The sequence below is a fragment of the Protobothrops mucrosquamatus genome, unplaced genomic scaffold, assembly GCF_001527695.2.
Source record: "Protobothrops mucrosquamatus isolate PMUCROS unplaced genomic scaffold, P.Mucros_1.0 scaffold656, whole genome shotgun sequence".
Classification (NCBI taxonomy): domain Eukaryota; kingdom Metazoa; phylum Chordata; class Lepidosauria; order Squamata; family Viperidae; genus Protobothrops; species Protobothrops mucrosquamatus.
The window spans coordinates 178712-201547 of record NW_015386945.1 but is presented as its reverse complement, the minus strand read 5'-3'; the positions used below and the strand labels follow the sequence as shown (position 1 = coordinate 201547).

Here is a 22836-nt window from a genome sequence, read left to right as displayed (position 1 = left end):
GCCTCCTCCCTCCCTCCCTCCCGCTTCCTCCCCGGGTGACGTCGCCCGCAAGAAAGTTCCCCGAACCGAGGGCGCGCGCCCACCTTAAAGAACAGCCGAAGCTTCTGCGGGTGGCGTCGCTTCGCACTTGCAGCTGCAAGGGGGCCGGGAGGGTCGACAGACCGGAGGCTTTCTAACCATCCCTTTCGGAGCGCGCAACCTGGCGCAGTCGGTGCAGCCGAGTTAATTCCCAGGTAAAGCAGGGGAGGCGGGAGTGTATATGTGTGTTTGTGTGTAATGGGGGGGGGGGGGAAGGAATCTGCCATTAGTAGAGGAGGCATCTCGGGATGAAGCCAACCCAAGTCCAGGGCTAGAAGAAATCGGCGCACGCCTTGGTTCAGTTGTTCCGTTGTCCTGAGCGCTGCAAAACCCCTTGCGCTAAATCAGCCTTCGGCCAAGGCTCAAGTTTTAATGTTCCGCAAGATAATTTGTTCTGCCGTGGACCGTTGTTTTAATCTCCGTTTTTTAAAATGAGCGTCAGGTAGTTTGTAGTGCAATCCTAGACGTGATTGTTCAGAAACAATTATAGCACATTTAATATCTAGTTGAGCTTGGGGTGTTCCTTGGGAATAAACTCCATAGAACAGTTGGCGGGACTTCTGGCGATTTTAAATCTCCACCTTAGCTTAGCCCAGTGTTTCTCAACCTTGACAATTTTAAGGCATGTGGACTTCAACTCCCAGAATTCCACAGCCAGCAATGCTGGCTGTGGAATTCTGGGAGTTGAAGTCCACATGCCTTAAAATTGTCAAGGTTGAGAAACACTGGCCTTAGCCCATGCTAGGGCTAAGAGATACCAGATCTAGTGTGATACTATTAGAGGATCGAATGGCAGTGGGCCTGAATTGAAAGGGTTCTTATGCATTATCTGGTCCAACCTCAGCTAAATGCAGGAATCCATTAAATCATCCCCCCTCCCCCAAACAGGTAACTTATCTACTGTAAGCCCAAAGGTGCTTTTTTTCACGAGGCAAAAAGTCCAGTTGCTTCGTGAAAAAAGCATCTTTGGGACAACCGTGGCCTGGATGACTGAGAATCTCCATAAACATTTATTTACCGTAATCCATTTTCTAAAACTTTCAGTAAGAGGGTAGGACAGACTGATTGATGGCTGAGCAGCTCTTCCTATCAAGAAGTTTCTCCTAATCTTCAGCCTTCTTTTTATATATTTTATTTAATTAATATTTAATTAATTTAATTATTAATTATTTCATTATTATTTCATTTAATTTCAACTCATTGGATTCTGTCCTGTACTTTGTTGCGACAGAGAACAAGTCCACCCTGTTTTGCACAGGAACAGCCTTTTAAATACTTATAGACTCCTCTCATGTCTCCTCTCATTTTTTTTCTTTTACAAGCTAAACCTGTAGTTCTTTTAACTGTGTCTCATAGAACTTTGTTTTCAAACCTCTTACTTCTTGATATCTCTCATTTGAATCCATTCCTGTTTTTTAAAGTTCCTTTTAACCTGTGGACCCCAGTACTGGAAGCAATATTTTAAGCGTGGTCTAACTAGTGCAGAGTACACAAAATTACTACACTGTAATAATTTTGATGCAGTGAGAGCCAGGTTGGTGTAATGGTTAAGGCATCAGGCTAGAAACCAGGATACAGTGAGTTCTAGTTCTGCCTTCCTTTGGCAGGAAGCCAACTCTGTGAACTTGATCCAGTTTCTCTCTCTCAGTCATAGAAGGAGGCAGTGACAAGCCAGTTCTGCAAATCTTGCCAATAAAACTAATGGGACTAGTCCTGGCCAGTCACCAAGAGTCAGAATATAACTTGGAATAAAAAAAAATGCTTGAAGACACACATACACACCGATTTTAATGCAGTTAATTTTGTTAATGCGGTCAAAGACTGCTTTGCGTTGTTTGCTGAGTTGTGCTTTCTTTCATGAGATGCCATGTTTTGAGTGATGCCTGGTAGTTGTTGATGGAGTCCTGGTACTTTTAAAACTAAAGTTGCAAGATTATCTCCTAATCTTGGCAAAAACCATTTGAGTGCATAGTTTAATGGAGTTGCACATCCTCACAGAATTATAATCACAGATGTTTTTGTGGATGGCTTGGTTCACTATAGATTATGCCATAATCAAAATGATTCATTTAGAAAGACATCAAGCTTCTTGCAGTACAATTGTACTTTGCAGAGTACTATAAAACAAACATATTAACTATATAATAAACAAAACTAAGACTCTAATTCTCTGTATGCTTCTCTGGGATTAAATCCCACTGACTTTTGTAGAGTTTATTTCTGTATAGTATGATTTACTTTTGCAGAGGACATATCAAATATTTTATGTGATTTTATGCACAGTAACATATGCAGTTTTTAGTGGGTCATAGTTAGTAAATGTGTTCATAATTGCATTTTTATTGGTTGGCCAATACTACTTTACACACATTTTCTTACAGATAAAACAATACTGTAATTCTTTTCTGAGTTCAACATTATTCTTTGTAGATTGTGTGTGTATATGTGTCAGTCAGAGATGATAGAGACTCATCTAGCATTTCTATAAGTACTCTTATTAAAATATTAAGCTTAAAGCAACTTCTTCATTTTAGGTTTTAAACTCCTTACTGGGCCATGAAATTTGTAATCACAATTATCTTCTAATGACACAATGAACTTGTAATCACAATGAATTACTACAGCCCTACTATGTTAATCCATATAATGATTCTGTTAGCCCAAACAGCAAATTGAGAATCCATCAAATGCTGCAGTGAATTATATTGCTCTGTCCAATACTGTATCAATAAGAACCAAATTACCTAAGTTAACAGACCTAAAATAACTTGCAGAATATGGGTATCAAATATAAACATGCATTTAATAGAAATTCTGTGAAACTTTCCTATCCCTTGCAGCTATGTGCTCTTCCCCAAAATCTTGCTGAAGTGATTGGAGAATTGTCCCAAATCTTACAAATTTTGGGAAAGAGCATACAGCTGCAAGGAATAGGAAACTTTCAAGGAATTCCTATTAAATGCAAAACTAAAAAGAGAAAAGAAAGGAAAAATACGGTATAGTAAGAAACAGAAAAGAAATATGTAAAGAAATAACTTCCAACCTTCATCACAAGAAGTATAAACAATTTTAATAACTTATCATTTCCTTTTAGAATACAACAAATGTTATCTTCTTTCCATCTCCCATCTTCAATCTTCATTGAAGTATTGGCTCCACTTTTCACAAAGCTATATTCAATCCACCATTTCTTCTTCTGGAAGAAAAACTATTAAGAAATAAAATTAGGAATAACTCTGTATTACCTGTTGATATGTATTTTTCATCTGAAAGCATACTAGTAACTAGTAGTGTGCCTGGCTGAGGAATTCTGGGAGTTGAAGTCCACAAGTCATAAAAGGGTCAAGTTTGAAGGCCCCTGGTTTAGGTTTTGTGGTACTTTCAGAGGCAGGATGGTCTACTCTAGGAGGCTAATCCATCCAAAATGGCTAATAACTTTTGGAAACATCTGTGTCTTCTGTTGCCATTTGTTTTATTGAAATCTTAGTCAAAGCTTGAAGTTAGGAAGTGAAATGGCTAGAGTCATAGAGCTGGAAAAGTTGGGATGAATATAATCAAATACATATTCGATAGAGTCTGTTCAGTGAAGTAGCAAAAAGTTTATTTCTCTGTTAGCACAGGAATTATTCCATGCAAGCTAGCAGTACTGGTCTGTGCTTAGCATCTTGTGATGGCCAGTTTCTAAAGTCTTCATTTCCATTTTGATTTGGATGCTACTATAAGAATAATATTAGGCAGTACATGTTTAGCTCCTGATTGTCTAGTTAAATTGGATGAATTTTAGCTTATGCAGCTTGAAGGGTTTTGGAGATAAGATGTCAGCTATGTGTGCGTTTGACTCTTGCTCGTCCTATTTAATGGGAGCAGTTAGTAGTGGAAAAACCGAGTGGAATCTCATTGTAGAAAAAGGTGTTTCCTGAATGATAGAATCTGGGATAAAACTGTTTGAACAAATCTTTTATTGTAGTATTCCATTCACTCTCAAATATTCCACTTATCGATATAGTTCTTACATACTTCATGGCTTCTCAGCTCAAATTATGTTTTAATTACAGCACACCTGGATTACTTCAATGTTCTGCCCATAAAGCTTACTTTGAAGACTATTTGAAAACTCAGTTTATCCCGAATCGAGTGCATGTGGAGCTTATCGGTTTTCTGTTTGAAAAACTGCATTGGCATTCAATTTATTAACAGAAAAAAATTCAAACTTGGGTGATTGCATTATAGACCATGAATGTTTTAGACCCAGGACTTTGAACAGCTATTACTTGCTGTGTCAATTTGCCATTTAAATCATTATCATCTTAATATCCATTTAGTTGGGACCAAGAAGAGTGAGTTTTTCTTCAGTTGCATCTAATTACAGCACAAAGATGCCCAAACAATCTCTTTTTTTCATGTTGTGTCCTCATGCTGTGGCCTTCATGTCACACCTAGCCGTGGTGGCGCAGTGGTCAGAATGCAGTATTGCAGGCTAATTCTCCTGACTGCTGATTGCCAGCAATTTGGCAGTTTGAACCTCACTAGGCTCAAGGTTGACTCAGCCTTCCATCCTTCCGAGGTCAGTAAAGTGAGGACCCAGATTGCTGGGGGGGGAATATGCTGACTTTGTAAACCACTTAGAGAGGGCTGTAAAGCACAGTGAAGTGGTATATAAATCTAAGTGCTATTGCTAGCCAATACCAGAGGAAGCTTAAAGCCATCTTTTGCTGTTCCAGGTTTAAAATAGCTTTTTTCATCTTTTCCCAGCACAGTTTTGACCATGGAGATAGTCTGACAGACCTCATCAGTGATCTGGTTGCTGATGTGTTGAGGGTTATGATCTGTCCAGCTGTTCCAGCAGGGAACAAGTCATGGCAGTTTTCCTGAGTATGAAATCTGATATACTTCAATGATCGTCTACTCTAGTTGGTGTTACAATCTGGTGATCCTTAGAGGTTAGATCATCCTGGTACCTACCAGCATCATGCACTGCACTTCCAACTCTTGGGATTCTGTGATCCTAAGTTTCCTTTCTGTATTTATCGAGAACTGCATTTAAAATGGTTAAAATCAATATTAAAGAGCCAGTTTGGTAAGTGGTTAAGGGATCAGGCTAGATACCAAGAGACCGTGAGTTCTAGTCCTACATAACGCACAAAGCCAGACCTTGGGCCAGTCCCTTTTTCAGCCCTAGATAGGAGACAACGGCAAACTATTTCTGAAATTTTGTCAAGAAAGTCAAGTCCCAGCAGTCGCCTGGAGTCAACACTGACTCAAAGGCACACCTCCCCCCCAAATTAATATTTCTGAACGTTGTTCCTTTATTTTATTGCTTTTTGAAATCTGTCTTTTGAATAGTATTTTAAGTGTGAGTCATGTCAATATTTTAGACAGATAGTTTAAATGAATAAATATTCTGCATTAGCAGAATTGTAAAGGTATTATAATAAGAAATAGAAAGCATTTTTTTATAAAATCGAGAAAATAGAATTGCACCACGCAAAGGCCAGATCTGCTCTGTCAAAATCAATGCTCATGCCTATTTCTTTACAATATGCCCTTTTTTGTTCTCATGTGCAGCAGCCAGGTGGTGTTGGAGGTATAAGGCAAATGCCCTGAAGGTACAAGAAAAATTGTAGTCCTCTGTGTACAGCTACTGTACACAGAATAAGATTGATGAAACAAAATATGGGGATAATAAAGAAATGTCAACTGGGTTTTGTTAACATTCTGATTAATAACAAGTATTGTCTTCCAATACTAAATATGGGATTTTAGCAACAGAATTCCAAAATGTGCTTTAGAAACAATCTTCTCTATTTTTCTACTGCTGATGCTTCAGGAATTGTATACTACAATACTATTTTTTTCTTCGAGAAAAAGAGGGGAAAAGAAAGCATAACTCCCAACCTGCACCAAGTTTTGAAGTATTTGAATAGCACACACAGATATAAAACAATGGAAGAAAGATAAAGTAGCAATAGCAAAAGCACTTAGATTTATATACCTCTCCATAGTGTTTTACAGCATTCTTTAAGTGGTTTATGGAGTCAGCATATTGCCCCCAACAGCCTGGGTCCTCATTTTACCGACCTCAGAAGGATGAAAGGCTGAGTCAACCTTGAGCTGGTCAGGATCGAACTGCTGGCAGTTGGCAGAATTAGCCTGCAATACTGCATTCTAACCACTGTGCCACCACAATAAAGTAATTAAAGCAGAGATTTTAAGCAGGGACAATAGACTGTTACTGTCTGTCAGACTGTAGCAGGAGATTATACCCATAACATTTACAGTGCCAAAATTGCACAGTGTATGAAATTATCTTGGCAATTAATAAGTTTCTTACTTTCAAACTGATAAACTACGTTCATTCAATAATATAATTTCTTTAATACAAAGGAAACTGGGACAAAATATGAAATAACTATATCCTTCAAACTTTGCATATATGATTTACCTCTAACCAGCAACTTTCATTTGTCTGAAAAGGAGAGTGGCTGTTAAGTCCTCTCTGAATTTTTCTTACCCGGCAATTTTGCAAATCATACTGGCCAGCTATTCTGGAAATTGCAATCCAACATATTCGAAAGATACCATCTTTCTTATCTCAAAAAGCAAGCCTATTTCTTTTTAGCATGTCTCAGTGGAATCAAGTGCAGCAGTTGGAACCCTGTTTTTTAGAGCAAATAGACCAGATTTACGATGACATCTTTCCCATGGAAATTCGACATCTTTTAGCACAGTGGATCGAAAACCAGGACTGGTAAGTTTGGACAATTTTTTTTCTTTTCTGCCTTGAATATTAGGACACTGCTGAATAGGCAGATATAGCTTGCATTGTATTTACTGTTGAGTGTTTCTCAACTTTGTCAACTTGAAGATGGGTGGACTTCAATTCCCAGAATTCCTCAGTCAGAATTCCACAACTTGCTGGTTAGGAATTCTGGGAGTTGAGGTCCACACATTTTCAAGCTGCCAAGTTTGAGAAGCACTGTTGTATACAGATATAGCTTCCTGGGCAGAACCCCCCACCCTTCTTGGGAATACAGTTATTTTATTATCCAAATAAAAATAAAATATTGTTGTTTTGCATCAAATCTGTGGCTGTACATGTTTAAGCAGCATTAAACGAGTAAAGATGCAATAGACATAACAAATAATTCAAAACCTACAGAATTAATAGTACTATAATTTTACATAATTTCATATTCCATAAGCCTACTCCATCAAGCATAATTTGGAAAGTATATAGTAAAATATGACCATATCTTTATGAATTAATGTTCCCTCTCTTTCTATATTTTTGTCATTGTTATAGCCATTTTGTTACCTACAAAGAAAGTTCAGTGAATATATTAACCCATTTAATGTTTGAAATAATCATTCTATTATGATTATTGTCTTTGATACTGAAAGATATATGGAGATAAACATGTCAAACTATAAAATATTTTGGTTTATAAAATGCACCCTGAAGATTGTTTTTAGAGGAAGTGTATAGTACTTCTTTTTGTCAACACAGCTGTATCCAGATTCAAAACTCTAGATAGTACATATCAGCAATTATTAATTAATTCCAATGATTAATTTTAAATTAATTCTCCATCCTTTCTTCATTCCTACACAGATAGAAATCAATATATTGATAATATTCTCACATTTATGGTCAGATGTTAATTTTCATAAGCAGTTTATCATTTTTCTATTTTAATGTTAGGACTACATAGAGTAGCATTTAATTGAAAATATACTGTATATGTGTACAAATATGTAAATATTACATCTTTAAATACAGTACATATGTGCTGTTTTAAAGCTGAAGAGAGCGTTTTAAAAAGTAAACTCAGAATTTTATTAGCTTTCAATCCTATATATTATTTTATTTTATTTTAACTTTATAATATTATAATAATATTCTGTATATAATTTACATTATGCTCAATAATATCCTTGAAGACGTGACTTACATTATATACAGAATATTTTCTTTAGATAAAAACAGAATTTGTATAACCAATTTGTTGGCCTCCCATTTAGTGCCTAGTATTTCTCTTGAACAAATGATTTTGAAAACAGTACTATTTTTGATATATGTATTTTTTTTCTTATCTATTTCCTGTTGCAAAGGGAATCTGCCTATAGCAATGAGTCCACAGCGGCAATGCTGTTGCATAACTTATTCATAAAACTGGATGAGCATTTAGAGCGTGTTTCTCAGGAGAAGAATCTCCTTTTGATACATAACCTAAAGAAAGTCAGAAAAGTTCTTCAGGTGAGTTTAAAAAAGAATTGCAAAGAAATCTCCTGCAGATTTACATCTTGAAATGTAAAGCAAGCTGCAAACATGCATACTTTCTGATATAAACTATGCAGTCTTCATTATTGATAGAGTATATACTGCACGTATCCATTATATAAACACTATAATGTGTGTTGCAGTGTGAAATTGGAATGAATGCTATGCAATAAATGTCAGTGACCAAGTCAAAGCCTGATAAAAAGGAAGTAATAAATGATGATAGAATATTGAAAAAAGGGTGAGTTGTAGTATAGCCACAGAAATGTTACAGTATGGATGTGGTTTGTTTATGGAGTGGATATGAAACTTTTTTTTAATGTGTGTGAAGATTAACTTTGCCTGACAATTGGAAAAAGGCCATTATTGTTCCTCTATACAAAAGTTGCAGAAGATTTCAGAAAGATTGCAAAAACAGACACCAAAAATTACAGGAGGAATTTGTTTATTAACTGAGAAGGTGTTTGGTAGAATTCTGATCAAAAGGGTATGAAATGACAATGAGCAAAATTTGGGAACAGCAGCATGGCTTTGTTACAGACAAAGGGTTACAGAGTTAAGATTTTTACTCAAATTATATATTCAGTTATGTGTGTATTGACCATGATGTGCAAAAACCAGCGTGTCTCTGATGTGCCTGAATCTTTCCCAGCATTATACTTCTCCTCCATAAGTTAGTAAGCTGTACCTAAACTAAAAGCCATAAACCTTGATCTTAAATATATGAGGATAATTCATTCTGTTCTGCTGAGGATCAATAGCTGTCAGCCTTGATGGCAGCAGGTGTCGAGCTCAAAACCAAGAATGATACATGGTAAATCTTCCAAGATGAGTTCTTTATTGTTTAACACTTACAGACAACATTTTGCCAGACTGGGGACTCCACTGTCTCATCTACAGTTTATGAACTATTAGTAAAGGGCTTCTTCCTTCTGTTTCTCTCACACCCAATATCTGGACTGATTTGCTTCTTACTTCTCTGGAAGGCACCCTTCCCTCCTGAGAATCAACCTCCTCACTAGATCCCATTGGAGCAGGGCTGCCTTTGAAGGCCATATGCTGGGAGACTAGAGGGCTTCCTTGTATGATTGGTTGGCTACCATGAGGACAGATTGATTGACTAGATGGATCAAGGATCCCATCCAACAGAGCACCCTCTATGTTCTTATATTAAGATATTTTGTGCCGGTCAAAGACCTTTCTATTAGTCAGATTCTGATACGGGAGAATTGGTAGAACGGAAGGTTAGGAAAAGAGAGGATAAAAGAAAACATACAATATATAAAGATTTAAAGGAAAGCCAGAAATTAACCTCTCAGCGATGCACACAACAATCACCCAAGTTTATTGGTAAAATGTCCCGGCTGTAGTCCCTTAAATAATTTAATATCTTGTGAGCTTCATGTAAGCTTTTTATGAAAGACTAAGTGGGTAAGAAACTTATTGCAGCATGCGGATACAATGATAGTGAAAACTTCAGATATTGAATGTCTTGCCTACCTTTTGTCAGAGAACCAAATACAAGTTTGAGAGAAACAGTACAGACAAAATGGGGAAAAATAAAGAAATGATAGAAAAGACTATGAATATTCAGAGAGATACTACGATTCATATAATTAACTTCATGTATGCAATGAGGTATATTACATGCATATCAAGAATGGACCTGAATTTTCTGTAATGACTTCATGGCTGTTCTACTGTATGTGGCCAACTTCTGCTATTGGGTACGGATTAGATCTTTCTTATGTTTCTTTAACTTTGTTTTTCAGGCAAAATATCAAAGTAATCCTCTACATATAGCACTGGTTATTTCAAACTGTTTAAGAGAAGAAAGAAGAGTATTGGCTTCAGCCAGTATGCCAGTTCAGGTAATTTTTGTGATGATGACCTGGAGGAGGAGGAGGAGATAGAAGGAATGCCCATCAAATTTGCAAAGCTTCAATATACTAATACTTCAGAAGACTGGGTCAAGTTTAAAAGGATCTTTTTAGGTTTGAACATTGGTCCTAAATCCATCAAATTGCTGTTCAGTAGTAAGAAATATAAGATTTGTCTTATAAAAGAATGTCCCCGTTTCCCCCTCCCCCCCACATACACAGAGGCATAAAATAGGGATATTTTGTGCCTCAGCGATAGTACTTATGAGAAAGATCTATAAGGATCTGAGAATGAGCCTGAGACAGCAGTCTGTTGCAGTTGCCAAAAAAAATCAATGCAATAGTATTTCTATTTCTATAGAGTACTAATCAAACTGTACCTGAAAACCTGAGACCAGTTTTGGTTACCCCAGTACAAGAAGGATGCTGAGGAACTGGAAATAGAAAAGTTGGGCAAATAATGAGAGATATCTATGCAGTAGATCAGGGGTGTCAAATTGGCAGTCCGTGGGCCGGATGCGTCACACGCAGGCCCACGCCCACCCTGGCTTCGCAAAGGCAAAAAACATCATGATACGTCACGTGATACAATCGAGTTAGACACCCGTACCGTAGATCAACTGAAGCTTCATGGAATAGTTTCCCTGTATCTTTTTTTTTTAAGATGAGAGATGAGAAGATGTACTGCTATTCTTCATTTTAAGTTTTTCCTTTGAAATAAATTCTGTACTATGCAGAGGTCTCAGGTTGCTAAACATATCTTGATTTGCCATTGAATGCTCATCATTGTTAAAACTCTCCTTTGGGCTGTTTTTAGATCACAATTAATATACCTGTGGCAGTCCAATTATCTCCATTTACCAGCAATACTTTTTGTAACTGATACCCACATGTATATGTTGCCTTTGAAAAAGCTGAACAAACAGGAACTATTACCAAAAGCTAATTGGCCTTATTGAATTTAATCCGTTCCCTCTCACTAAAACTTGTCATTAAATAATCTGTGCTAAATGGGAAAGTATTAATAAACTGATTTGTCAAAATTCTTTTTCCAGGGACCTCTAGAAAAGTCACTACAAAACTACTTGGGTTCAGAAAGGCAAAGAAAAATTGAGCTCAAAGGTTCTGAAATTAAGAACAGTACACAGGCAAGTTATTACAGTTTGTACATCTAATATTTGATATATCAAAGATCTCATATATAAGTAGTCCACTCTTAACAACTGTTCAAAGTTACAACGACCCCCCCCCAAATGGTATTTACAACCCAGTTCTGGAGTTCTGACAATGGAACACACACCCTGCAGTCACCCAGTTTCCAGCAAAAAAACAACCAATGGAATGCATTGACTCAACAAATGACCACTTCATTTGCTTAACAACCATTGCAAAAAAGGTTGTAAAATCAGGTTGGTCATAAGGGTGCCTCAACCTATGACCATCATGACTTAAGACTGAAATTTGGGCTGCATTACTGTAAGTTGAGGATTACCTAGAGGGATATCAATTATTTTTATATGGGTTAAGTTTGATGATAATTTGAAACTAGATCCACAGGTACAGAAGAATGAAATGATATATGATGGAAATTGGACTGTTGCCCTTTTGTGGTACAGTAGTAGAAGTGAGGCATAACTCATTGAAATGTCCCCATTCAGAGCTTTGACCTGAAAATTGTTATTGTTAATTTATCAGGGGTAGAAGATTTCTTTGCAGCTATATCTCCAGTACTTGAGAATGCTGTCCACTAATTCTGTTACACTGATATTCTTGGGAGCTGGCAAATTAAGCCAAGGCAGGCAAGGCTTCTTTGGAATTATGAACCCCTGCAAAATCCTTTTAAATACGTAGTATTGCCCTCTTGAATTCAGCTGATCTCCTCTCATTGAAACTAACTTTTTTTCCTGTGAGCTGTACTTTTTTTATTAAAAAGAAAAGAAAAATTTAAGACTGCAATTCTGTGCATGCTTATCTAAGCATAAGCACCAGTGAACAAATTGGAACTTGCTTCTGAATAGACATGCATAAATGCACTATATATCTACAGCATGTGATACAGCAGTGTTTCTCAACCTTGACAATTTTAAGGCATGTGGACTTCAACTCCCAGAATTCCACAGCCAGCATTGCTGGCTGTGGAATTCTGGGAGTTGAAGTCCACATGCCTTAAAATTGTCAAGGTTGAGAAACACTGTGATACAGCATGATACCATTTACAGTGTTTTGCTGAATAAACTAAAATTGGTTGGGTAAAAATCAATCCACTTTTTGGTTTAGTATGATTTGTAATCCCAGCTGCTTTTCCCACTAAGGAAGAAGATAGCAATTGTAGCATTTCCATTCCATTTCAGAGAAACTCAAGCTTCTTAGGAATGTTATTATTGTTTGCTTAAAGCTATGGACTATATTAGATCCACTTACTACTCAATGCATTTAATCTGAAAACAGCTGACAGAACAAGACATCAAATATTTAGAAGATTTGCAAGAGGAGTTTGACTTCAGATTTAAAACTATATGCAACATAGGTAAGCTTTCCCACTCAATGCTATGAAGGAAAAATGCTGGTTTTCAAACTTGCATATGTTTAAAAATTGGCTGTACCTAGGCCAGTGATGGCGAACCTTTTAGAGATCGAGTGCCCAAAAACTGGCCCCGCCCTGCCCGCCCCACTCCGTCCCAGCCCCAGCCCCCGCCCCCCTGCCCCAGCCACCCACCGCCTCCACGGCCTGCCACAGATTGCCCAGGCAGCCCAACAGCACCATGGCAGCCACGCCCTTTGTCCGCATCCCACATCATCCGCATGCGATGGGGCACGAGGGCAGAGTCTTGTCCCTGCTGCCCAGCCGCCATGTTCTTGGCTGCACTACTCCGTGCGGGCCGCGTTTGAGGGCAAATCTCCGGGGGGGCTGCTGGTGAGGAGGGGGCCACGGGGGGAGGAGGGGCTGGGGCAACGGCGTGCGTGCCCACAGAGGGGGCTCTGAGTGCCGCCTCTGGCACACATGCCATAGGTTTGCCATCACTGACGTAGGCTATAGATTTTCATTGAACATTTCACTGTCTTCTTTTTGGAGTGACGGGCAGGATTTGATTAAGACTCAGACTACTATTGATGCATACTCCCTGCAAAATAAATTCCAAGTAAAATATGCCTAACATCTTAGCTTGATGTATTCTACATCCAGCAAAATATTAGTCTAGCTAAAACGTGCCCCTCTGCATTTTAATCTGGAGATAAGTATCCCTGAGATTAGTGGCATGTATTTATGTATGAAGATACACCTTCTTTTTCTATCAATTTAATCTTTAAGTCACATTGTGGCTATAACATTTTGTATTGTAATTCCTTATTTTTTCTAATTTAAATGAGCTCCAGCAGTCAGACCAATAAGGGAAAGAAAATTCTTAATTAATTTGTTTTTAATGGGATTCTTTATGTATTAACAGCAGTTATATACTGCTCTAATATAAAAGATAACAGGTTGTGTTCACATATGGCTAGAAATGAAAATGTGAATTTCTAACTGTAACAATCCTAAGCTTTTTTTTTATTATTTAAATAAAATGGCAGGAAAATTCAGGGTTATTTAAGAGTTCCATGTAATTTGTCTTTTACTCTGGATGGTTCAAGCCAACTAAGGTTAACAAATGGTTAGCGATAAACAGCAATGGGTTCATTTCTCTGAATCACCCCATTTAGAACTAGAGATAAACTTTCCATATTTGCATACTCCAAAATGCATACAGCCTAGGAGAATCATAATAGGTTTGTTCCTTTAGAAATTCAGCTATGAGAGAAAAAGAACTTTGCACAGAAGAGATCTTTAACAACCTTCTTGTTAAGGACTTCTTGTTCAAAAATCTCCTCTCCAACCTGGGTTTATTCATCACTGAGGAAAAGAGGCAGAGCTTTCAGACCAAATAACAGTTGTTGGCTAGTTATTATTAGAAAAAAAGACATTTAGTTTTAAAATCTAAAAGAACTAGACAAAATATTCAGAATACCGACAGGGTATTGATTTGGGTTAATGTTCACTCCTTTTTCAAAAACATACTTAGACACAGTAAGACATAATACATTAGATAGCATACCGTAATGTATTTATAAACTTAATGAGCGATACAGGTTTATGTTTATCTAACATTGGTTGCAGGCAAAGTAAAAGTGCAATAGGAAAAAAAATGAAAACACGCTGCCTTAAAACTACTTGCACATGCTGTTTTGACTGGTTTCCCCGGTCTTATGCTTCATGTTCTACATATCTCCTTTTAGAACAGAATGACAAAAACAGTCCTGTGATGAAGCAGGAGATGCTGTTGTTGCAGGAAATGCTCAATACCATAGACTACAAGAGAAAGGTTGGTTCAATTGTTTGTCATTTATATACTTTGTTGAGCTTAAAGTCATTATGGAAGGCCTTTTTTTCTACTTACAAATTAAGAAGTAATTCCAAATTTACAAAAAAAAAAGCCAATACAACTAGTTCTTAAAATTGGGCCAGGTTTTTAAGAACTTCTTGTTGGTTTTTCATTAATTTATCTCTGGGCAACTTCCCAAATTCTCTCACAGAGGAACAGGGGAGGGAGGGAGGACATAGCAGAAATCTCCACACAACACTGAAGCAAGGGCTAATTTCTTTACATCTAATAACTGCTACAGTCATGTCAATATTTTGACTAGTTTTTCTCAACCTTGGCAAGTTTCAGATGGATAAGATGGGTGGACTTTCTCAGATTTTTCTCAGCTAGTCTTGGGAGTTGAAGTCCCGCCCATCTTAAATTTGCCAAAATTGAGAAACGCTGATTTAGATATACATATACTGTATATTGCAATATACTGTATTGCTATTTGATAGCTATAATACAGCAAATATTGGACAAGAACACATACAGTACATTGAATGTTTAATTGCTACACAGAGTAATTGTAGGGTTTAAAAGGTATAGAATTACTAGACACTTCAGAACCAAAAGTCAAACTTTTTTTGGTTGGGGCTATCCTTTCCCAAAATTATTTTTGGTCTTCAAAGGCTTCAGAAGGATACAATGATGATGAGGTCATATTGCTACAGTGGGCAAAGCTATAGGTTTTTTTTTGGGGGGGGGGGCTTGGTTGAAAATATTTTCAAGGATGGGGCAGGGATTTTTTTTGCAGAAAATAGATGAAGTGATCCCTTCAGAGCCTAACTTACCTCTTCCATTGCTTAAACTCAAAAAGAAAAGGACAATTTTTGCTGCTGAATTTCAACAGCTTAATGCTGGAGTGCTAGTTACTTTAAACAGAAGGTTTCCCAAATATTTTATTTTTTCCAAATGTTTTGTTTAGCAAGGTCAATGTATATTTGCTTTGAAAGATTAGACTGAGATTTTGTCCAGGCTAAAGATTTTTCAAAATGTATGTGTATTTTAAAATGTGTGTGCATGTTCATTTCAAACATTTACTATATATAGCAGTCAATTTTGGACATTACAAACAAAATGTTACCTGCTCTTTCTTACTTCCAACGTTGCTGAACAAAATACTTGGTAAATAAAAATGTCAGTTGCAGTTGGCAGTCCGTTGTGTCAAAAGGTTAGGTCATGAGAATCAAGATACTCAAGAAATAAGTTGTACGCAATACAATTTGGCAAGTTAAAACCTCAAAATAAAACTTGAGAAGATGGTGTTATCTGGAGAAAAAAAAACCCCAGCCAACTCTCTTCCCCCAGCCAAAGGAGCAAAACAACCACCCTAATCATCACCCTAACCCAGGGGTAGGCAACCTTGGCTCTTTTATGACTCGTGGACTTCAACTCCCAGAATTCCTGAGCCAGCTGGCTCAGGAATTCTGGGAGTTGAAGTCCACGAGTCATAAAAGAGCCAAGGTTGCCTACCCCTGCCCTAACCCAAGGCTGGAGTTTTTGAAGGCCACAAAGGTGAGAGCCATGCAGATCACTGGATTCAATTAGTATCTCAGCAATGTTTGTTGTGAATGATCTGACTGGGCAGCACTTTCTCACTGCCTTGTTTTTTATTTAATAAGAAAAAAGATCCTTCATGTTTTTCCTACTTGGGATGGGGGCATCACATACAGATCTGTGGAAGGCTAAGTGGCTTGTCTTTCCCTGCACGTGTTTCCTTTCAAAGCAGTAGTAGTTAAAGTTTAAAATAAAGTTAAAGACACAGAAGCCATACTACAGAAGCAGCTTCGGGTTTTGTGGCTGCTCGTGTACTCAAGTTGCTTTCTTGGAAGACAAATGGTTTCTTAAACTAGCCACTGCTTTGATGCTGGATGGTGATAAATTAACCAACAGCAAACCATGTGTATAGATTAAGCTAAAGAACAACACCGCTTAGGTTGTTATACAAATCAGATCATTTATGAATTCTCTCTTGACTCTAACTACGGTACCTCTCCTGTCCTTTATAGGAAGTTCTCAGTAAAATGGCACAAATAGTAAGGGAGGTTGATGCCTTGGTGAATAACATATTAATAGAAGAGTTATTGGACTGGAAGAGACGGCAACAAATCGCTTGCATTGGGGGCCCTCTACACAGTGGGCTTGATCAGCTGCAAAACTGGTAAAGTGTTATCGCTTGTTTCTCTATAAAGCGCAACAGGAAATGTGATGCTCTGTGGCTTTTCCATCTCAGTTTAGTCAATAAAAGTTTCTTCTGAGAGATTAACAGAAATTATCGTTCAGCAATTTCTAAGAATCAGAAGAGTCAGAAACAGAGATCATTGAAAGAGGCATGCATTGGCAACAAATAATGCTTCTTTAAATGATCTCTGCTTCTGACTCTCCTGATTCTTAGAAATTGTTTAGCAGTAAAATAAAAGTAAAAGGATTGAAGTTGAATCATACAGGTAATATTTTCATACCAAATTGTGAAGCCATTGTGAGGCTGTTAGCTGACTGTGAAATCTCTCTGCTATGAGTATTTGGTAGTCTAGCAAGCAGCACACTTTCTACTGGGAAGGAGGGAGGGAACTGAATTTATAGCTCATGTTTGTATGGAAAGTTCTCCAAACATACGGCAAAAGTAGTTTTCTTGCATGCATCCAAAATAAGTCCAGTGAATTATTCTAATGTACTGGACTTGTGGCTCCCCAGTTCAGAATGACTTTGGGTGGCAAACAGCAATTATATAAAATGATGGTGATACAGAATAATAATCTAGTTGTGTGCAACCAATAATAATAATGCCAAATCCTATCTAATCAACTGGCTGATTGTGTGATAAACCATAATAATATTACTGCATGGGCAAATGAGGCTTAAGGACCCCACTATCCAGGTAAGCTCAAGGCCTGGGAGAAAAATTCAGAGGCTCCAGAGGGCAGGAGTAGCAACAGAGAAAGCATGTTTCCTGGGTCCCATCAGATGACATATTTTAACCCTGGACCCAGAGAGTGCTGTTTTAAGGAACAAGCGTGCTCTTGGTCACTTGTTCTCTCTGGAACTGGATTGCAGAACAAATGCAATTCAGCTTTCTATTTCTAGGCTACATTTGTACTTCCAATAGAAGAGAGTAGTTGTAGTTTGTAGTTCCACACTGCGTTTCAGTGCAAGCTAGACAGACAACACTTTTGGGATAGCCTCTTCTAACTAAATTATACAGCCGTGGTGGCGAACCTATGGCATGCGTGCCACAGGTGGCACGTAGAGTCCTCTCTGTGGGCACGTGCGCCGTTGCCCCAGTCCTAGGCCTTCAGCTGGGTTTTATAAAACCTTTTCGCTTTAGGCCTCCGCCGCCGTGTGCAAAAAAAAAGGTTCAATCCAATCAATCAATTTCAACTTCTCGCGGGGAAAAAAACCTCGCAAAGTTGGAATTGATTGATTGAACTTTTTAGTCCCACCCAGTCTGCCGTTACCACCACGGCCAGGCCCACCCAATGGGCCACGCCCGCCCAATGGGCCATGCCCACCCAGCACCCGATGATACATAAGTGGGTTTTGGGTTGCAGTTTGAGCACTCCGTCTCTAAAAGGTTCGCCATCACTGTTATACAGTATGGTACTGCCTTGGGAAATATATCTGGCTGGCAGACATAGACATTTCTGGATTTTTACCAATGCCTTTAGGAAAGAATGCCTGCTATTTACATTTTCATTTATCATCTTAAATATTAAGTGTTTCAAAATATTATTGCCACGCAATTAAAGCACATATGCACATATAAATTAATAGCTTCCCATAATGCTGCAGTTGACATTCATGCTTTCATTAGGTCTTCAGAATAAAAGCAGGCCTCTTCTTGAAGAGTCTGTTGGGGAAAGACTGCTATAGAAAAACCTGAGTTAGGGATTAAGCAAATTTGACTTGCTTTCAGAATTGTGCCTGTGATAAAACAGAATTAAGGCTGCTTTCATTTGAAGCAGAGAATTACTGGACATAAGTTGCCGTGAATACTTTTTTCAGCATATATAGGAGAGCAAGTCTAGTTTTATAATTAGCCAGAAGAAGAGTTCTAATTCTAAGTAGCTGATTTTCTATGTCATGAAAGAGCAGAAAATTGCTTGCTAAAAAGCCGGGGGGGGGGGGGAGTCATACCAGGAAGGAAAACGGTACTTGTGGTATTCTCTGTGGCAGGTGTCAAAATAACATTTTGACCTTGAACATCATGTAGCTTTTCATTAGGGGAGGGGGGAGCCATTAAAGTGAAAGATGTTAGCCCCAGCCAAAGTTTAATGACTTGAATCTTTTTTTTGTGTTTATTTAGTTTCACACTGTTGGCTGAGAGTCTTTTTCAAATAAGAAGGCAGTTGGAGAAGCTGAATGAACTTTTGATAAAACTCACCTACGAAGGAGACCCCATTCCATTACAAAGACCTCATTTGTTGGAAAGAATAAATGCTTTACTTTACAGTCTTTTCCAAAGGTACGTAAGTTAGTTTTCATTTTCATCTGAAGTTCTACTGGAAACTATTATATAGCACTTTTTCATCTCAGCCGTGGAGATGTTTAATTTTGCAAGAAATTTTCTGAAAACTGGGTTGGATAAAATAAATAATTTTTTCATGCTATCTTGAAGAAACAAAGCTGCTAGTCTTGCAGTATTTCACCAGGATTGTTTGTGGACTGCAGACAATAATTTCCTTTCTCATTAGTTCATTTATAGTGGAGAGGCAGCCTTCCATGCCAACTCATCCTCAGAGGCCTTTGGTTCTGAAAACGATGATACAGTTTGCTGTTAAACTTCGGTGAGTAAAGGTTATTGCTTGCCATTTATTTGATTGGCTTAATGTTTTGGCATATTTCTTAAAACCTGTTGTGTGCCCTAGACCAAATTCCTAAAGAGGTGCATGAACCTTCCATTGGCTTTTATGTAACAGTTTACTATCGGGAGGAGAAAGGTATTTAGGTAACTCTTAAGCCTCCAAATGAGTTCTTCTATGCAAAGACTCGGGACGTTAAAGTTACAACTTGAGCTGTTCAAGCAAGCCAAATCATTTCCCCTCTTGCTTTAACTAACATCATTGGCCCTATTATATTCCATTTCTGCCCTTTTCTACTTGTTGGCATGTGTTTGCATTTTCATCAGCATTTACCCGATTGCACTGATTGTTAAGATTAATAATATTCATGTTATTTCTGTTCAAAACCAGAGTGGGATTGTGGGGAGAGGGGAGAAAAATTTCAGGTGGCATCTTTGGCTGTAATAATTAGTTATCTTAACAGTGCCTCCATGAATTGGTCCTACTGTAATTCAGCAACTGTTTTGTATTTAGGGGAGCTAGCAGGATCCCTTTTAGCTCCTATACAGTTTACTTTAAACAAGCCTACTAATTCAGAGGCTCATTTCCTTTCCTCTCTATTCTCTTCCCATCTACCGATCCCCAATAATTATTTCTTTGCTGATTTCACATTGTCAACCAGCAGCCACCAGATGTTTCCCCTTATCTCTACCTCTTTCTCTTAGTCCTTCTGAGGATTCTGTTTCTTTTGCTTTGACTTCTTTCACTTACAGATCTATGCAATTAGAATCCTAGCATCCAAATTCATTTCCTTATTTTCTTGACAATCTCGACATTAACATTAACACCAACATTAACTTCTTTCCTTATTCCTCAACTCTGCCGCAACCAGTTAGGTTTCATATACTTGATGGCAAATCCACCAGTAACATCATGAATCTGGTTGGCATTATATACACAGATTGCCTAATTTGCTTTCAGTGTTAGAAGATTGCCATGTTGTCTGAGCAATGCCTGAGGCGTTGTTTGTGGAGAACAGTATTTTGTCATAGTAAATTCCACAATTTTAACTTTCTAGGCTGCTTATTAAATTGCCCGACCTGAACTACCAGATTAAAGTGAAAGCTACTATTGACAGGTAAGTAACTTTAAAAAAAATAGATCATTATAATATTTAGTAAAGATTCTCAAGATGTTTTGAAAATGTTTGACACTAATTCTAACTACATTTGCTTCAGATTTTTAAATGATCAGAATGACACTTTTATTTCAATTTACATTTAACAAAACATATTTAAAACAAACAACGATTTAGCTTTGTATGCAAATCCCAATATTCCTGTATCTCTCATCTAAATATTGTTCAGGCTTCTAATGTTGCTTTGTGCCTCAAATATTTTCTTCAGAGCCCATTGTAGTCTTTTCTTGCCAAAATGAAAGATGAATCGCCAATGTAACTTACTTATTTATTTAATCACGTTTAGATCTCCCTCCTTGCCATGCATCTACAAATATTTAGACACTTTGTAGAGACTTAAGAAAATAAGACAAGGGAGTGATAGAAATGTAACAGGATGGCATTGTTTATTTCCTTGTTTATCATTACTACCCAACATTTCTCATTGGTTAACACAATATAGAAAAAAGAAGTTTAAAACATTCATGGTAAGAAGAAAATCAGCATAAAATCAAAACATGATAAAGAACATGATTAATAAAAGAACAAGTCAACACATAAGTGTATTTGGCAACTGAATCATCAGACTCAGACTCATGAAAGTCTTTCCACTGCTTTGAGCCTGTGTTGTTGCTCCACAACAAAACTAGGCAATTTTGATTGAAGTTCTCTTTATGTTGTTTGCGGTGTGAACCTGAAACTCAGAGACGTCAGCATTCTAAAGCATAAAGTTGAAAAGCCAAAGAATGCCCTTGAAGTTCACTCGGATAAGTTGTTAGACTTCATACAAGAAGCTGATGACAGGATTTAGTCAGACTTATGAGTACTATAATAACTATAGTATGGTGTAATAAAATGGTGGTGTTTTTAGAAGACTTAAAGATGCAATGTTTGAATAAACTTCCACAGCTTATTTTTGGTATTGGATCTCAGGCAACTAGCTAAGAGTTAAACAGTGGTAATGGCATGGGGACCGTTAGGCAAACTCCTTAAAGTTCTATTGTAAATGTGGCTTTTTCAGACTGATTTTACCTTCAGTATCTGAACTGAAAAGGAAAGACCATTCTGGGAAATGGGAAAGATCATTATATGATCCAGAGCTGGGTGCTGTCAGAATGCTGATGACCCACAAACATCTTGAACTTGGACAGCAGATGTTCTTTATGAGGGGCCCCGGTTCCAAGGCTCTATTCTGCGTAGCAACTTTAAGACTTGTGGACTTCAGCTCCCAGAATTCCCCAGCCAGCATGAAATCCACAGGTCTTAAAGTTGCCAAGGTTGGACACCTCTGGCATAGAGTTAATTTTCCCAGAAGGAACTGGGAACTGGGGAAGCCTTCTAGACTGAGATTTCTCTCCCTGGTTCCCTAGATTGAGGATTGACCCAGAGTATCTTTTATCAACGTCAGTTTGTGCCCCAGGATTTCCCCCCCCTAGAAATACAGAGTTCTGGTATTATCTTTAAAACCCTAAATACTGAAGAGAATGTCTTTTTCTATCTGAGTCTACCCCCATCTCCAATGATCCCCTAAAGAGACATGTCTTAATACTTGCCATAGGCTTATCTCTTAATAACTCAGGCCTTTTCTGAAACCACCCCAAACATATACTCCATTGAGATGACTGACATCTCTGTTGATTTTTTTAAAAAGCTTAGCTTCTGGAATTTATTTTATTTTAAAAGGCCTTAACACATGATTTTTTCAATTGGTGAAGATTTATTTTTTAATCTATTTGTTTTAACTTACATTGTATGTTTTTATTGTAAACCACCAAGAGCTCGCATATAGCAAATTTAGAAAATCATTCAGATTTTATGTATGTTTGAAGATTTGGGCAAGATTAACTTGTTTGTTTGTTTCTTTAAAATCCAGGAATGCCTCTACTATAAGGTAAGAAAATATGAATGATGGAGTTTGAAGTATAAACACACATTGCTTCTTCTTATTTTACCTGCGGTTCTGAACCTTACCAGGATATGTTTTCTAGCAACCGCAGATTTGTTCTGTGTGGGACTCATGTAAAAGCAATGAACATGGATGAGTCTGCAAACGGGAACCTTTCAGTGGAATTTCGACATTTGGTAAATCAATATTTTTTTTTTCTTTTGGCACAGGAATTGGAAATCCTTGCTTGCTTCTCAGCATTTGTGGATATGGCATTCCTGTTAATTGTGTAATGAGTGTTTCCTCTGAACTTGGCATAATTTAATTAGAAGCCGTGTAGTGACCGCATCCCTGCCA

General features: G+C 37.6%; 1 protein-coding gene across 1 annotated transcript in view; it reads left to right on the top strand.

The window, feature by feature from the left end:
- Positions 1-203: 203 nt before the first annotated feature.
- STAT4 (signal transducer and activator of transcription 4) overlaps positions 204-22836 on the top strand; it is a 39851-nt gene continuing 17218 nt past the window's right edge. Inside the window, exons 1-13 of the mRNA XM_015817928.1 lie at positions 204-233; positions 6698-6826; positions 8191-8335; positions 10132-10230; positions 11295-11387; positions 12688-12766; positions 14512-14597; positions 16649-16800; positions 18943-19101; positions 19331-19423; positions 20496-20555; positions 22468-22485; positions 22583-22676. Coding sequence (XP_015673414.1) covers positions 6699-6826; positions 8191-8335; positions 10132-10230; positions 11295-11387; positions 12688-12766; positions 14512-14597; positions 16649-16800; positions 18943-19101; positions 19331-19423; positions 20496-20555; positions 22468-22485; positions 22583-22676 — 1206 coding nt within the window. The 5' untranslated portion in view covers positions 204-233; position 6698. The remainder of the gene's footprint in view (positions 234-6697; positions 6827-8190; positions 8336-10131; positions 10231-11294; positions 11388-12687; positions 12767-14511; positions 14598-16648; positions 16801-18942; positions 19102-19330; positions 19424-20495; positions 20556-22467; positions 22486-22582; positions 22677-22836) is intronic.